Raw genomic sequence first — 17,405 nt, 5'->3', positions numbered from 1 at the left:
AACCATGCATTGCCCACTTCCTCTGCATCCAGGCACCCTTCTCACTTAAATAAGAAGCTGTTTATTCTTGCAGTTTCTGCTAGTTGAGAAGGAACTGTGATCAAGCTGCATTAATGCAAGCGGGATTTCCCGAGACATCAATAAACTCGAAAGGTTCCCAGTGGGCCACTTGTAGTGTCAATAAAGGTTCATAATTACTTGCTCCTTTGAGCTTTTTAGACCCAACTTCCTTTCACTCTGCTGTGAATAGGAGGCTGGAGACCTGAGTGGTTCTTAACTTTCTACATCTTAGGTGAAGAATGGCAAACATCGCCAGGGATCCCAAGTTTTTAAGCAAAGGTGTTGGCTGTTATCCTTGTTATTTTATGCTGTCAAGGGACTAGAAGTTTTTGTCAGTATTGCTCCCCTCCAGCAGAGGACTGGCAGTGAACCTCACCATTTCTAAGTTCAGGGGGATGGAAGGCCTAGCGGCCAAGGGCAGATGACAGCTGGAGCCATTGCTCAACCTGAAGGAAGAGAAATGGAATTGAGAGAGGCTCAGGGGGAAGGACTAAAAGCAGGGGGTCTGGGTCCTGCTCAGATAGACGGGGGAAATTCTGGCTTCCAGGCACTGTCTCACTTTAGGACTGACTCCCTCACGCACCTCTACCATACCCACACCACGCAAAAAACAAACCAAGGCAAACTAAGTTGCAAGCTTCTCTCTGGCTGAGGCTAGGGGACCCAAGACTTGGAGAGGGACTCTAACTAAGACTAGAATCTAGGAAGGAAAAAGTGGTCCCGCCACACAATACAGTAGAAGTCAAAGAAACAAACAAACAGTAGAGGGAAAGAGAGGGTGAAAATTAGGCTAAATACAATTTACTACGACTTTGAGAGAAAAGCTTGCTGTTTTTCCTTTTCCCCCTTCTTTCTCCCTCCCTTCCTTCATTTCTTCTCTCCTCCCTTCTTTCTTCTGGGTGTGTGCATGTGTGTATGCGTGTATAGGTGTGTGTGTGTGTGTGTAAGTCTACCTGCGTTTTAAAAAGGAGATTCTGCTTTTCTCAGACTCTGATCTCTCCGCAGGAAAGTTAAACTGGGATTGGAGTTTCCTTGACTTCTGCGTGAGGAGTTTTCAAATGGCAGCGATCGACCCTCCTAAATATCCATCAAGTCCCCGATGACACCTCTGCCATCTCACTGGTTCCTTGCCAGATTCTGAGCTGGGCTGGTCATCCACCATCCACCCAGAGTGGGAGATCCGCTCTTGCGCGCGTGTGTTTTTCCTTTCGGGATGGAGCGGCGCCCAGCACATCAAACGTCCTCCAAACCCCTCCTCCTCCCGCCCCCCATTCACTCCCCTCTGGAGGCCCTGCGTTTGGCTTGTGTGCGCGCGCGAGGGTGTATATTTAGCAAAGACGCCTGGAAGCGGCTACCCCTCTTGCTAGCCACCCTCAGCTCTCAGATCGCGTCTCCGGTCTGTGTCCCCAGCCGCGGGGTCCTCTCCACGCGGAAGCGGACAAGACTATCTAGGTGCGCCCTGGTCCCCAGATCGAGCTCAAGCTTCACTGTCCCGAGAGGACGAGCTGACTTTTTCCTCGGGCGCCGCTCTCTTCCCATGGTGTGCGAGCACTGGTGCGTGCGTGTGAGTGTGTGTATGTGTATGTGTGAGCGCGACTGTGTATGTACACGACTGAGCTCGCGAGCTTCCTCTCTACGCACCGCGCAGGCAATGCCGGGGACGTTACTCTGCAAGCAGCAGCCGGAGACCGAAGGCACCAGCAGCCTCCGCCCCCTCGGCGCCGTGATTGGCTGGCTTTGCTCATCATTTCCATGCTAGCAAAAAGGGAAGGGCCAGTGACGCCCCCGAACCCCGCTGCAGAAGCGGCCGCCACCTCCAATGCACAAGGTGTCTCTCCTGCAAAGGAACCGAAGCCCCAGGGAGGAGGCGCTGGACCGACCCCGGCAGAGCTGGAGGGAACCGCGAGAGAGAGCGCCCCGCGCAGCGCTCGGGTACCAGCCGGAGCTCGGCCGCAGAGGACCCTCGAGACCAGCTGGGGAGATTCCGGCTCCACGGTCTCCTCGGCTTTTACAGATCTTGCCCCCCCGCCCCGCGACTCCCTCTCCCCCGAACGGAATCTTTCTGTGAAGAGGAGGTGAGGGAGCTGGGGCCACCAGGAGTTTCCCGGGCACCCAAGATGCGCTCCATCAGGAAGAGGTGCACGATCTGCACGATCAGTCTGCTGCTGATCTTTTATAAGACAAAAGAGATGGCACGGACCGGGGAGCGCCAGGGGACGCAACTCACCGGGTAAATGCAAAGCTTCATTCTAGGGTCTGACAACAAGTCCAGCCGCGAATGAGATGTGACTAGAAGCGGTCGAGTGAGCGCTGGGGTCGTGTTAGCGGTGGGGTCCCCCTGTGAGCGCTTAGTCTCGTGAAGTAAATAACAAAGGATGTTGTTGAGGTGTGTGATTTCTCCACGGCGGGTTCTCAGTAGGAGTTCAACTTGCCCTGCGCGGTGATAGTGACAGTTGCCTTGGTGCCGGGGCTCGCAAGCCAAAGAAGTCCCCGCAGAGTGTCAACAAAGAACGGGCACCCTTGCCCTTTTTAGTCCCAGGGCAGAACTCGGTCCAAATGTCTTTATTGCCCTTCCTTCTTTCTCTGTGCTAGCTCTAAAGGGAGGTACCAGCAGAAACTGGCTTCCTGAAAGGCTGAAGTTAAAGCCCAGAAAGTAGGAAATGCGTCTCCTCTTTACAATTGTGTGTTGGTTTTTGTTGTTGTTGTTGTTGTTGTTTGGCGTCGAGTAGATCTGTGTATCATTATTTGAGTTAGAAACTCCAGGTCAACCAGTGATACTTGCTTCTTTGCTGTCCGTGGGTCAAATGCATGGGCGTCATGGTTACAGTTTTGGAAACTGGGTTCTACTTCACACAGACTAGATTTCTGCTTTTTCTTTAGTTTGTCTAGATGAGTTCAGAATCTTCCTCCACCCTAGTCAGTTCTCTAAATATCACACTTCCTTCCTCCCTCTCCCCAGCCTCTGTGACTTTGAAGTTTACCCAGGAGGTGGTTGCAACTTTGTGTTGCTTACATAGCTTGGAAACGTTCTTTTTTTTCCTGAGGATGTGACCCCTGGTTGTCAACTCTGCTCGAAGTCCTGTTTCGGAAATCCTGCCTCATCCGGAGGTGTCTGCTGTCGCTATCGGAAACTCCACACTGGCAGAGATGCCAGCCTGGTTTTTCTTTTCCCTAAAGATGAAGACGAAGATAGAACCCTTGCACGCTGGGGCGGGGAGGCGGGGGCACAGGACAGCTAAAACGTGTGTACACGCGCGCGCGCGCGCGCGCACTCACTCACACACACACACACACACACACACACACTAAACGCACTCCATTTCTTAATATTCCTGCTCTTCCCTAAGTAATGAGAATTTAAGTGAACAAAAAGCCGGCTTATCTGTACAGAAGACGCTGTTCTTTGATAGAAAATTAACACAGAAGTACAGTCGAAGGGGACTGGAAGAGAAAGAAAAAGCCAAAGAGGCATGTGCGGGATGGTCGTTATGCCTCAATAAATCTCCAAATGGGCTATTCGGGGAGGGGGGTCCCCGAACTGTGTGAGGTCCTTAACACTGGGAAGGGGTGGCTTGAACCTTCAGCCTGGCTCGATTGTCAGAGAAGGACTCGGGGGAGAGGGGGCGGGGGTGAATGGGTGGGCATCCCTGGGTAGACCTGGGGCTTTGCTGACGGACAAAGGGGTCTTTCGGGAGGTGGTGAACCGGCGCCCGAGGGGGAGAGGCTGAGGCTGGGCTTGGGGGTGGGGGGTCGAGGCTCTCGGTGATCTTCCGGGTTCGGTGGGCTTCGCAGACGCGCCTTGAGCCCAGACAAAGCGGCCGCGTCCTCGGCCAGGACTCCGAGGGTCGGGGCCTCGGCGGCGGGCCATCCTGCGGGGCGCGAGCGGGAGGAACGGGTGGGGGGCACCCCGGGGGGCCCCCTCCCCAGGCCTCCGTAACCCGCCGACAGGAAGGCGGGGCGCACCCCGAGTCTTGGGATGCTCCCCCTTTCCTGGGCGACATGCCTCCTGTGGCCTCTGCCGGCCGGTGGGCGCAGCCCAGGGCGCCCGGGAGGAGGAGGAAGGGGAGGGGAGTGAAGGCGGAGGGCGAGCAGGCGTCGACCTGGGCTAGAGGGTCGGGCCAGCCCCGGGGGGCTTCTCTCGCACCTTCTCCGGGCCAAGCCCGTCCCTCCGAGGATGCGCGGGGCTGGCGCATCCGGCAGGAAGAGGGGTGCGCGCGAAACCGGGGTTCTCCGGGCCCCCCTCCACGAGAGAGCTGCCCGCCCGGGTAGAGGAACCAGCCTCTATTGCAAGAATCAGGCCCCCTTTACAAATAAAACAATAACTTTTACTGCTCCAGTCGGCCCCCGCGCGCCTCCTCCCTAATTAAAACCCGCAATCACGGCCACGCGGGGCGGCGCGCGCCGCGCCTCGCTGAAACCTGGGAGTTGGCGCTGCTCGGGGTTCGGGGTGGGAGGGCGCACCGGGAGGACAGCTGGTCCCCCCCAGCCCACCCTCGCCCCAGCGCTTTCCCCTCGGCTGAAACGTGCCCCTGAAAAGCTGGGGATAGCAGCTGATTATTTCAACTCCCCCGAGTAGTGCTCCTGGTGGCGGGGTTGACTCATCCCAAACAACGGTTCTTCTCATTGACTCTCTTTCTACCCAAGCCACGTGGAGGGGCTGGTTTCTTTGGAGATGAGTAACCCAGCGCGGCGGTTTGGCCGCCTGAACCCAAGCCCGTTCATCGCCCGAGAGGTAAACAGGAGTCTGACCTTTGGGGGCGCCGCTGCGTACCTTGTGAGCAGGCCGTAGATTCGGTGAAGGGCAATTCCATAGTCCTTGGATCTTAGAACATCCTTCTGGATTCGGATTTAGCGTCCCTGCTTCCATCTGGCAGCAGACAGGTAGTTACTTTCTTTATTCCACCTGCCTGCCTTTTAACACTGGAGGTCCTACCTAGAGTCGATGTGACCTGGTTCTTCTTATATCCAGGATCGAGCGGTCATTCCACACAGAAGGAAAAGCAGGAAACAGCCGCTCAGCTTCCCACACCAAGCAACCGCATTCACACATCTCCAGAGGAATTCCAGCAGCATGGAATCATTCCATAAGCAAGAATTGAAGGATAGGTCGAGTAATTATTGGATGTTCAGAATTGTTTCTTTCAAAGCTAGCCTATTAATTGCCTGATCTGTTGGCTAGTTAATAAAGTTTAACTGAAAGGGCACTTAAGGATATAAAGGGCTCTGTTCTTAACTGATATTTTTACTTAATGAGGGAAAATGGCATTTGCTCTCAGTTGGCATATTCTTTTACTGACTGTGTTCTTTGGATATAACTAGAAATATGCTAACTTAAAGATCCTACAGATAAAATTATGTGGGTGTACTCATTTAATGAAATAATGCATTTGGGAAAGTAACAAACTTTAATACCAAATAGACATTTGCTGTGTGTGTTACTCCTTAAAACTTGCCACATACTTTTTTAATGGTGGACTTTAAATGGCAGTTTAACTTACTTTTCTTATTATCTAGATATCTCTTTTTCACTTGACTGTGCACTGTAGGTTGTCTCACTAGATTACCTCCAGTATTAGTTCTGAAACTTAGGATTGACAATGGAGATAAGCATTCATACTTAAGAGTGTTTTAGCGTTGTCAGCAGTGTTCATTCCAGTTTGTTCTAGAGTAGAACACCCTCTGGTAACTCAGGAAACCAGAATCTGCATGTTACTTCATATGTTATATTTGGAATTCTACTAAAAGCCATATGCTGTAAGTTAAGTTAGCACATTTCATTGTTTTTTAGTTGTTTTACACTTAGGTTATGAAAACACAAAACTGCCTGCTACTTCTGTTGAGGCTTAGTTTGATGCAAGTTCTTTTTGCGTAAATAACTTACATTTTCATTTTAAATAGGAAGTTTAACCTAAGAGAACAGATCCCAAAGCCAAATCGAGAAGAGTTTACAATGAGGTGAATACAGGGCTTTTGGGTGCCTAATTTCATGAAACTGAATTAATCCTATGTATTAGGTACAGCAGAATTAATAGAATAAATTATAGCGATGCCTGGCAACTCATATTTCAAAGAGAAAAATATTTATAAAGTCTAGTAACATAACTACTAACTTTATCCCTGGTATTACACGGATGGCCATCTAAGTGGGTGTTTTAGCTGCGTATAAGCAGGAATACTTTATATGTTGCTTTATTTCTTTTATATGGTGTGTAATTATCCCTTTAGAAGTACATGTTGAACCTTCCTGTATATAGCCCATGCAAGAAATGTTTTCAGTGCAGCTGTTTGGATCTGGGATGAGAAGCTAGGAGGGGGTGGCAACATCCTTCATGCCTTGCATTCACAGGAAGGAAAAGGCTTGTCCAAGACCAAGTACTACCAAGGTCACAAGTGAAGAACCCCCTGGGACTCATTTAACTTTATACAAAGAAGTTTGCTCCAGAGCCTCAGATTGCTGGAAGCCTGGCCTTCTCACACATGAGCTCCACTGACTTCAAGTGTGACTGGTTGTAGATACTTTCATTCAAAATACTTTCCAGTAGTAAAAGTCTGAAGTTTGGCTGATCACCAGTTTACTGAAAACAAAACAATTCAAAGGGCAGAGTAATGTGGCAGCATTTCGTTAATATATTAATACAACTGATTTAAACTTTTAAAGCACTTCTTTAAATCTTTGCAGTTCTGAAAAGGCTGCATACCATACTGCGGCAATCATTCTGCTTTATAAAAATGTATCTTTATCTACCTGTCAGTAAAGCAATTTTCCACAGGTATTTAACACGCCAGCTTACTTCTATAAAAGTTTATTGGTGGCAAAAAGTTATTTTAATTAGAATAGGCAAAAGGAGTCCAAAATGGCGGTTCTAAAAGACAAGGAAGGGAAAAGCCCGCAAAAATAGAACAGAGGAAGGTCAGAGGAAGGTCAGAGGAAGGTCCGAGGACCAGAGTGAGGACTTCAAGCAGAATAGCATTCCTGACTAAGCCAAATCTGCGTATGGCAGGCCCAGGGGGAAGAAAAATAATAATAAAAAGAGGAGCCAAAGGGCTCTCTGTCTCCTGCCCCTGTGCACTGGGGCACTCTTCTCTTCGCATCTTTGGACCGAAGTGCCCTCACGCCTCGGAGATGGATTTTCCTGCTATCTTCTAAATAAAATAGAGCTGTAACACTGAACTGTAACACTGATTTGTCTAAGAGCTATAACATGGTCCGTTCGCGACCTGAGAGCTATAACACAGCCTGTCCAAGACCCCAGAACTGTGACTCGCAGAGGGGGCTTTAATGTCCGTCACTCCAAATCTTCGTTGTGAGACAGAAACTGAGGAGCCATACCCTCACCTGACAGTAGCAATCTGTGTTTAGAAAAAGATGAATTGACAGGCCAAGTATTAACAAGATGAAGACTGGAAAGATACTGACCCCTAGAAATATTTGTGTCCATACCCTTGGAAGTACATCTCCAAAAGTATGAAGGTTAACTCTGTACATCCACATTTTCATGCATATATAGTTATCATGATTAGACATGTAATACAAAAATTGACTCTGGGCCACTGAATAGTAATTGCACCCTGTTTCCTTACATCCTAAATGACCTCTATAAAATGACTATTATTAGCCATGCCTAGGCATGCGAGTGTATCGTTTTCATCAGTAGAACAGTTTAAAATATTAATTTTTATAGACTTCTAAATTTTACAGGGAGTAGTTGCATTTGATGCTTTGAGTTGCTTCAAATTGGAACTACATGTTTCAAAAAGAATGCAAACCAAAATACCAAACTATAAGCCTCCAATTACAGAATTCATCTAGCAGCTGTTGCACAGGCAGTGTTTCCATTGATAGTAGGGGAGGATTGCCTACATAATAAACACAGATTTAGACTTTGTGACTGAGCAAATAGCCATGCTGCTTTTTAACTATGTTCTTGAGTTCTAAAAAAAAAAAAAAAAAAAAATTAAGAGGTGACATGTAAAGAAATACAGATTTGAAAGGGCTAGGCCATAGACAGGAGGCTTTTTTTTTATTCTCTGAGTCTGGATTTACATCAATAAAACGCCAAGAAATAGTGTACTGAACAATGAACAGTTTCAACTATAAAGGCCCTAAGGGCCTAAATGCCATCATAGGTATCTGTCACTTACAGTCAGTACCCCTGCTGTTAGTATGCCTCATGATATACTTGCCCCATGCTGTTGATTGGTGGGGGCAGCACAGTTGATTTTTTGATGTAACCGAAAATACCAGTAATAATGACTACTGAATGAGTATTCCCCCAATTGCAATCTCTTATCTCCCCACCCCAAACAACTATCAGAAAGCACTTCATTGTTGAGATTTTTTGAGACCAATGTTATTTCAGAATTAGCACTTCAGTTGTTTTATAAATTACTTTCACGTGCAGAGTCCCATTTAATCCTCACAAAGTCGAAGCATATTAGTTAATATTTTTGCAGTTTTCAAGGTAAGGTTCAAGCCACCTCATCACAGAGGATGAGATGGCTGGATGGCATCACTGACTGGATGGACATGAGTCTGAGTGAACTCTGGGAGATAGTGATGGACAGGGAGGCCTGGCGTGCTGCGATTCATGGGGTCACAAAGAGTTGGACACGACTGAGCAACTGAATTGAACTGAACTGAAAGCCACCGTGGCCTGGAAAGAGAATAGGGTCAAAGGATGTAGGTGCTAGCAAGCAACAGAGTCACAAACATGCCTAGATCACTTGATAGCCAGCGTCTTCTTACTCCAAAACAAAAGCTCTTTCCGTTATGTCTCATGGCTCCTGTGGAAATAAAATTACTCTCTTAGGAGTCACAGTTACCCAGATGCAGGGGAACTGGCCAAACATCCTGTCTCTATTGTTAAGCACAGCAGGGAGGGAGGGATTAAAGGGGAGCAGAACTTTGATGAGAATTTTTTCCTTTAAGTACCGCAAAGGTCTTTTCTTTACATGAAACCAGTTTTATTTAAAAAGAGTAAGTGAAATGATAAATGTAGATGATTACCTGATAAAGTCACATTCACCTAATCTTCGTAATACCTTTCCTCATGCTCATACGTCTTCTTCTAACATACAGAGAATGTTGTATCTGTAAGCTGTCACCATAATCTAAATCAGGTATTATGATATTACACAAAGTGTTTCTTATTTTTACAAAGCTTTTAATTGTGTTCTGTTCCAGAGAAGGTGAGCTGTGTTTGAGTCGATCCCTTGTCAATAGTTCGGATAAAATCATTCGGAAGGCTGGTTCTTCAATCTTCCAGCATTCTGTAGAAGGTTGGAAAATCAATTCCTCTTTGGTCCTAGAAATAAGGTGAGTTTCTTTAATAAGGCATAATGAATTTCACATCATGTTCGAGAATACACTGGGCTTGGCAAACTTACCTTGAATGCTTGATTTATAATTTAAGTGTGAATACTTCAGTAAGAGTGGACCAGTGTTTAATGTTGCTCACTGAAAGATGTGAAGTCATAAGACTGAAATCACTATACAGTCAGAAATATAAGGATGAATATGAGAGTTTTTAACATACTGTCTTTATACTAATGAAATAAAACATTCAGCAGAACCCTAATATTTAACATAACTTCTGTCTGGATGGACATATATTTTGAGAATTATCTTTAATTTCTCTAAAGTCTTTAGTAATCTTGTGTTTTCTCATACTGGATACAAGTAGAGCCTATTCAACTGCTATTTTTGCCAACAGTTATAAATAAACTTTACTTACTCCATGAGTACTTATTCAATAATTATATCCTAAACAGGTAAAAATTAGCAAATAAGGTTTCTAGAATAGAGGTTTATTCTTTGTAAGATTCTGGTATTTTCATGTAGATAAGCTCTTGAAATCAAATACAGCACCTATCTATATTCATTATATCTTGTTTTATTCAGTTATAATTCTATAACTAAGAAGAAAGTTAGGGCCTTCCTAATTATAGAGGAAACAAGATCATTTTCACTATAGTTACTTTGCTGTGTTGGTTGGCATGTTTAAATGAGAGCATTTCAGTAAATCAGAACTCTTAAAAGTTCAAGAGAACAACCATCCTTTACATAATAAAACATTGCATTTTCTAGCATTGGTAAAATGCTAATTACTCAATGACTGAATATTAACATATAGATTTTGTAAGAGTGGTTTAGTGGTTAAGGGGGTAAGCTGGCTGATCTCTTTGGGTTTCTATGTCCTCACTTCTTGCCTCACATCTATATATAATGCAGAATAAGCCACTTGAAGGAAGAATCTACTACCCTCATCTTCACTGTATGCATAGCAATTCATAGAATGCATTGCATCGAAGGCACTCACTACATGTTAAAATAAAATTGAAAGAGTGGCTGCAAATTAAAAAGAGATGGGTGCCATGGAAATGCAGGAATTGGTAGACCTCTTTGTTTTAAAACTTTCAGTCTGACTGGAGTGGAAACAGGAATCAAATCTGACACTTGGCAATGTCAAGTGGTGTATGTTTGGTTGTTTTTAGTTGAGGGTGAACTTTGTATATTTGAGGGCAGAGTACAAGAACAGGGAGATGAGTAGCATCTGACTGATGTAGGACAACTCTGACAGTTTATAAATCAATGTCTTCCGGGTAGAATATGTGCAGCAATCAGTGGATAAAAGGAAACTTCAAACAGTTCTAATACATTAGCAGATTCCTTATAAAAGTACAGATTTTCATATTCTCTTGAGAGATTGAAAAATGTATAACTCTGGGCCTGTACTCCTCCTGAGACTTCCTTGGCTGAAACCAACACTAATCATGGTATCTCCAGTTGGACGGTTTTACACCTTGGCTCCGTTTTCTCATGATACCCACCTAGTGTCATCCTTACTATCTCATACTCCTATGCCCACATTGACATTTAGAAACCCTTTAAGAGATGAGATAATTATGAAGGAAAAGCTACAGGATGTGGAACTAGAAGGGGCCATGAGTACAGTGTGTTTGAGTTTAGAATGGAGTAAGGATTTAATATTTCTTAAAAGTAGATCAGAGAGAGAGACATGGGTGATTAAAAAGAAAATATATGACCTACAAGAATGGCTAGAAAGAAAACATTTAATTGTGAACGATTTGATGAGAAAGGTGTCAATTATGTAAGGTTCTGTAGGTCAAGTAAAGGAAAGTAATGAAAGAAAATAAAGTAAAATCAGAAATTGAAATACTTTAATATAATTATTATATCTAATAATTAATGTAATGAATGTATCTAACCATGCTGAATAATAAATCAGATAAAGTCTAATAAATAAAAATACATAATTAACAATAGTTTAATCAATAAATCTGGCCATGTCTTCTTAGTATCTGTGAAAAAATGAATACTACCTAGGGGCATGAGGCTCCATCTATTGCTGTTTTTAAGGTATTCAAGCTAAAAGTATTTAATATAAGTTGACCCAAGCAATTTATTATTACAACTTTACAAATTAATGAGAGTTGCATTCATATCTTTAAGGGTGATTTATTTTCAATTGTAATAGCTCATAATGTGAATGAAATGTAAATACTCTTTTCATATGGTTCTCCTTAGCAGGTAAAGAAGTAAACAATTAAACAGTGAGCAAATATTGAATAAGACATACAAAGTTATCACTTCCTTTCAAGGAAATAATAATTTATCAAACCATTACTGCTCAATATACAGTTTATAAAAATTATATAATTGCCTATCACAGTAGTGACTAGTAAGTATCAATTTGACACCTAATATACAAAAAGGTAGAATATAAAATAGCTAGTTAGTGGCTTAACTTTCTTTTTAAGTCCAACCTAAAACTAATTTTGGTTATTCTCCTTTGTTTTTCCCCACATCTATAGCATTTATGAAGAACCACATTAAATTTGTGTCAGTGAGTGGGTGTGGGCCTATTTTACAAGTGTTTTCAAAATTCTACTTTGAAGTTTTTGATTAAGACATTACAACTAGTCAATTTTAATCTTACATGATTGAACAGTGCTTACAAATCTTTCTCATTTTTGAAATCTCATTAAACTTATTATGCTCTTGTGACATTCCTAATAAATTATTTATCTATTTACATTAAAATGTGAAACAGTCACTGAAGATAAATTGTTTTCCCCTACTTTTGTAAACATGATTTTCTTTCTTATTACTAATTCTTCCAGCCCTATATACACTCTGCTGCTTACATATGCACATCAAGAAAGGATTCATATATATTCATCAAACAACTGTACCTCTGGGGAGTTATCTGAGAGATGATTTCGTATATTAGTTCATTGTACTTTGAAAACTCATCGAGACTGAGGGAAGTTTACGCATCCCACAGCTAACTTCACAATTAAACTAATTAGCTTGGTTAAAGGCTTGATTTTATTGTTAGTAGCTTGTTCTTTCTCTTGCCTGGAGAACCCCAGGGACAGGGGAGACTGGTGGGCTGCCGTCTAGGGGATCGCACAGAGTCGGACACGACTGAAGCGGCTTAGCAGCAGCAGCAGCAGCTTGTTCTTTATATTGTAAGCTAAGAAATGACACGTTTAAGATGTATCAGATGTTGTCAGTCTATTTGTGAACAGTGTACTGAGAAATTGTACTAGTCATGTCCAACATTTGTGACTTGACTTTTTTTTTCATCTTTGGGTTGTTTCTTTTTGTTCCCTCATTTTTCATATGTTGAATAGGAATCGAAAGAATTACAATACCAGATATAAATGTGCAGAAATGTATGAGCTCAGCTACTGCTCATCAGGATCAGAATAAGCACATCGTGATTAGTCAGCAAATGTATCTTCAACTGGTAGTGTCATTATATATCAAAGTTCTTCAATGGATACAGTTTGTAGGTTGACTAACCATAGCAGCAGATTTGTACGTGCTTCAGCTGTCAACAATAACTTGCTGTTGCACACATTGATTTACTATAGAAGAAGGTCCACGTACAGTTCCACTTGTCCAGTAAGTGACCATTTTGGGTCTCACAGTGCATTAGTTCCCTGGTCATCCTTCAAAGCCAGGCCTCTCTGACTGTGCAACCAGAGCCTCTTATTAAGAGATAATATTTTAGAAGGCTCAAGTTCAATACTAAAAGTGCATACTATTACAACGCATCTTTATGTAAAGTTCACAAGGTGGAGTTTTTTTGCTCTAACATAATAAAATATAACAGTATCCATCCAGTATTGCCAAATGCTGAACCAAAAATCAAATGGCTACCTGAGGCGTAAATTAAACTAAAACAGGCTTTTCTTCAAGCTTTTTAAAGACAGTTTTGCCTTTTCATTTAGTTGTGTTCAGAATTTTTTTTTTTTATTTTAAACTAACTAGAATATCTTTCCTATAACAGCTAGAACCCTAAGCTCAGAAGCCCTAACAAGCCAGGCTCCTCTGTCCATGGGATTTTCCAGGCAGTAGTACTGGAGTGGATTGCCGTGTCCTTCTCCAACAAGCTATAGGTTATGTTTTTGTTTGTTTGTTTGTTTCAGAGCTTTAAGTCACGTTACCTTGCAGAATTAATCTTTTGAGACAAAAAATTGTCTGCTTTTTCTAGGCGTAATGAAACACTTGGCATTTCTTAAACTTTTTTTTTTCAGTGAAAACAATTGAATTGATTCAGTGATTTTTGTCTAGAGTCAAAAGTTTGCAAAAACTGATTCCTAATATATGTGTATCACTACCTAATTCGTTTCTCAACGTGTGATGCCTTCCAGCTGTAAGATTCGCCTCACAATACTTACTGATGAAGTCAACAATGTCATTTAGATTAAATTTTAGCTGCCACAGCACGTGTGCTGTGTGCTTGCTGTTGACAGGAAACCTACAGAGAAGAAAGAGTGGCACCTGGTGATAGGTTAGCTATATTTAACATTTCACAAGTGAAAACAATGTTTAGTAAATTAATTCCCCAGGACTCTGCAGCTGCTATTTCAAGTGGTGGGTGACGTTGAAAGGGAAGTTGTAGTTGAAAATTCAGTTGAAAAGTTTCTGTATAGCATCTATTCCTGTCGGTTTCACAGTCTAAACCAGTCTTTCAGTTTAAGCCAACATTGCCTAACAAAATAGTATCTTTATGACTAACTTTTTAGTCTTACCCAAAGTGAAAAATGTTTTCTGATTCTGTCAGTTTATCTTTATCTTTAAGACAGTTGCTGAATTTAGGTGTTTGCTTTTCGAATAAGGTTTCAGAAGTTACATTATGCTTACAAAGTAACAGTTAAAGACCTGTAAGGTCTTCCCGGCTTCCTCGGTGGCTCAGATGAAACCCTTCCGTTGTGTTGTTTTTTGAAGTCACACACAGACAACACAATTCTCTGCTTTAAAAAGCTGGTAATAACTTGACCACATATTAAGAAAGCTTACACTGGTACAGCCTGCATATTCAATGTTAGCTTCTGTTGATTCATGCTTCCATGTCCAGAAATTGGAATTTTCTATCTCTTTCCAAAGTAGGTTTTTTTTTTTTTAAACGAGCTGCTTTCATTCATGTCGATTTTATCTTTTAAACAAAGCATGTATGTTCCCCTTGGTAATACTTAACATGTTGTTTCAGTTCAACATAAGTACACGAGCTTTTCAGGCTCCCAATGACGTTCAGTTAATTATATTTAAGCACTAGTTTTCTTCTTTCTGGGGCTTCCCCAGCGGCTCAGCAGTAAGCAATCTCCCTGAAATGCAGGAGACTTGGTGTGATCCCTGGGCTGGGAAGATCCCCTGGTTCTTGCCTGGAAAATCCCATGGACAGAGGAGGTTCATGGGCTACAGTCCTTGTGGTCACAAAGAGTTGGACACAACTAAGCACCCCCTCACTTTATTTGTTCTGGTTTTTTCTTCAATAGATTTATAGTCTGAACAACAATTAGACTTAGCAAATCCATATAATTTTTATATTACATTAAACCTATAATCTAAAAAATACAACCTACTGGGGAGGAAAAAAAAAAACAACCAAATTTTCTTTACTGTTTCCAAACAAATATCAAGCATTTTCATCAATATTTTCACTCATTGTAATTATTTTGTCTTTATTTCACCCTACACCAAGAATTTTAGCTCAGATAATACTCAAAGCATAGGTTTAAGCCCATAGAAATGAAAAGTTTGGTTCAATGTAGGAAAAAGAATAAGCTGGAGGCATTCAAGGTCCACCTCCCCTTTTCAGCTTAAGAAAGCAAATTCTATGGCAACAATTGTTCTGAGTTATATCTAAGAAGATTACATTTTTATATTTCAATTAGTCTGTGTGAATTGGTGTTTTGTATTCTGTGTTGTAAAGTACTTTTACTATTGTTACTGCTTCCATTAAAAAAAAAAACAAACACTGTTGAGCCTGTAAGACAGCATTGGAATAATACATACAATAATATCATCTGTACTTAATACTTATTTATCACATTAAGCATTATTTTTTCCTGAACTCTTAGAGTCCACTTTTTAAATATCAATTTTCCCTAAGAATGAACTTATATAAACTCAGAGATTTAGAGACCTGTGTTGGAAAATATTTTTGCTGCTAACTTTTTATAACACAGCAAAGATACTGTGATTGGAAAGTCCCTCTTGCCATCCGTTGACAAGCATTTAAGTGTTAACGTTATGAGTAAGGGGATTTTCCCTTTTGGATTTCCAAGCTAAAGAGTCCTTTTTCAAAGCCAGACCTGTAATCCATTCACCTTTGGCTTGCAAACATACCACAACTCCTGTGTTAAATCTTCAAATACCTACAGCAACTCCTTTAAATTATGTTCAAAGGAAAATGATAAACATCTAGTTTGTCAATTCGACCACATCCGTGCAGTCTTTAAAGTCAAGCTTGTCATTTTCACAGGAAATGAAAAAAAAATTTGTTAAAATACAGGTATCAGGCATTAGTTAATTTTTTCACCAGAGAAGTAAGTGGGAGTTAATATGTACAAAAGTTGATTGCTGCTCTTGGCGCTAGTTAACTTTTATGAAGAATCACATGTGCTTAACATAATGAAAGGCTTCTTAATTTTCTGCAGTTCATATGCTCCATAGTTGCTGATTTCAACAGCGATTCTCTTCTGATGTAGTCTGTACTTTGTTAAGATGACTGCCTTATAAGGTTTGTTAATTTTAAATTTTCATTTGTAGGGCATTTATATACATTTTCCTGTATAAATTTTACTCCTTATAAGCCTGATAATCCAAATATTTGATAAAAATTCAAAAAATGTTCTTTTTTTTCAGAGCTAATGGGCATATTCCTTGTGTATCAAATCTAGACAAATAAAATATTCAGTGATCTGGTTTCCTAATTAGATCACACGTTAAAGTGGGATGTGTTTAAAGCAAACCGAAGTAAAACCAAAGGATTACGGTTTTCTCAGGGTATATGCCCAGTAGTGGGACTGCTGAGTCATATTATAGTTTTATTTTAGTTGTTTAAGGAACCTCCAGAGTGGTTGTATCAATTTACATTCTCACCAATAGTGCAAGAGGGTTTCCTTTTCTCCACACCCTCTCCAGCATTTATTGTTTTTGATGGTTTTTTGATGATGACCATCCTGACTAGTGTGAGGGCCATTTGTAGCGATATGGACGATCCTAGATTCTGTCATACAGATTGAAGTAAGTCAGAAAGAGAAAAAGCAATTACCACATATTAACACATGCGTGTGGACTCTAGAAGAATGGTACTGATGCACCTATTTGCAGGGCAGGAATAGAGAGGCAGGCGTGGAGGACATACTTGTGGAGATGGTGGGGGAAGGAGAGAGTGGGACAAATTGAGAGGGTAGCATTGACATTTGCAATGTCAATTACACCTTGACTACCATGTGCAAAAGAGATAGCTGGTGGGAAGCTCTTTTGTACAAGGAGCTCAGCTTGTTGCTCTGTGATGGTCTAGGCAGGTGGGATGGGGGAGGTTGGAGGAAGGCTCAAGAGGGAAGGAATATGTGTATATGTATAACTCATTCGTCTTGTAGAGCAGACACTAAAAAATTTGCAAAGCAATTATATTCCAATTAAGAAATGAAAAGGAAAGATTGTTGTTGTTCAATAGCTGTTATGTCCGATTCTTTGTGACCCCATGCAACTGTAGCATACTAGTCTCCTCTGTCCTCCACTAACTCTCAGAGTTTGCTCAAATTTATAACCATTGAGTCGGTGATGCTATCTAACCATCTCATCCTCTGCTGCCCTCTTCTCCTTCTGTCTTCAATCTTTCTGAGCTTGAGGGTATTTTCAAATCAGCCAGCTCTTCGCATCAGGTGGCCAAAGTGTTGGAGCTTCAGCTTCACCAGCAGTCCTTCCAATGAATATTCAGGGTTGATTTCTTTAGGACTGACAGCTTTGATCTCCTTGCTGTCTCGGGACTCTCAGGAGTCTTCTCTGGTATCACAGTTCA

The 17,405-nt window shown here is 42.0% G+C and overlaps 1 protein-coding gene across 1 annotated transcript in view; it reads left to right on the top strand.

Annotated features, from left to right (window-relative positions):
• Window positions 1-1,879: 1,879 nt before the first annotated feature.
• The window catches only part of ST8SIA4 (ST8 alpha-N-acetyl-neuraminide alpha-2,8-sialyltransferase 4), a 101,753-nt gene continuing 86,227 nt past the window's right edge, over window positions 1,880-17,405 (top strand). The window contains 3 exon segments of the mRNA XM_052643983.1: window positions 1,880-1,930; window positions 1,932-2,290; window positions 9,245-9,376. Coding sequence (XP_052499943.1) covers window positions 1,880-1,930; window positions 1,932-2,290; window positions 9,245-9,376 — 542 coding nt within the window.

This window comes from Budorcas taxicolor, chromosome 7 (assembly GCF_023091745.1).
Source record: "Budorcas taxicolor isolate Tak-1 chromosome 7, Takin1.1, whole genome shotgun sequence".
Lineage (NCBI taxonomy): Eukaryota > Metazoa > Chordata > Mammalia > Artiodactyla > Bovidae > Budorcas > Budorcas taxicolor.
The sequence above is the reverse complement of the archived record's forward strand: the minus strand, read 5'-3'. Positions and strand labels throughout refer to the sequence as shown.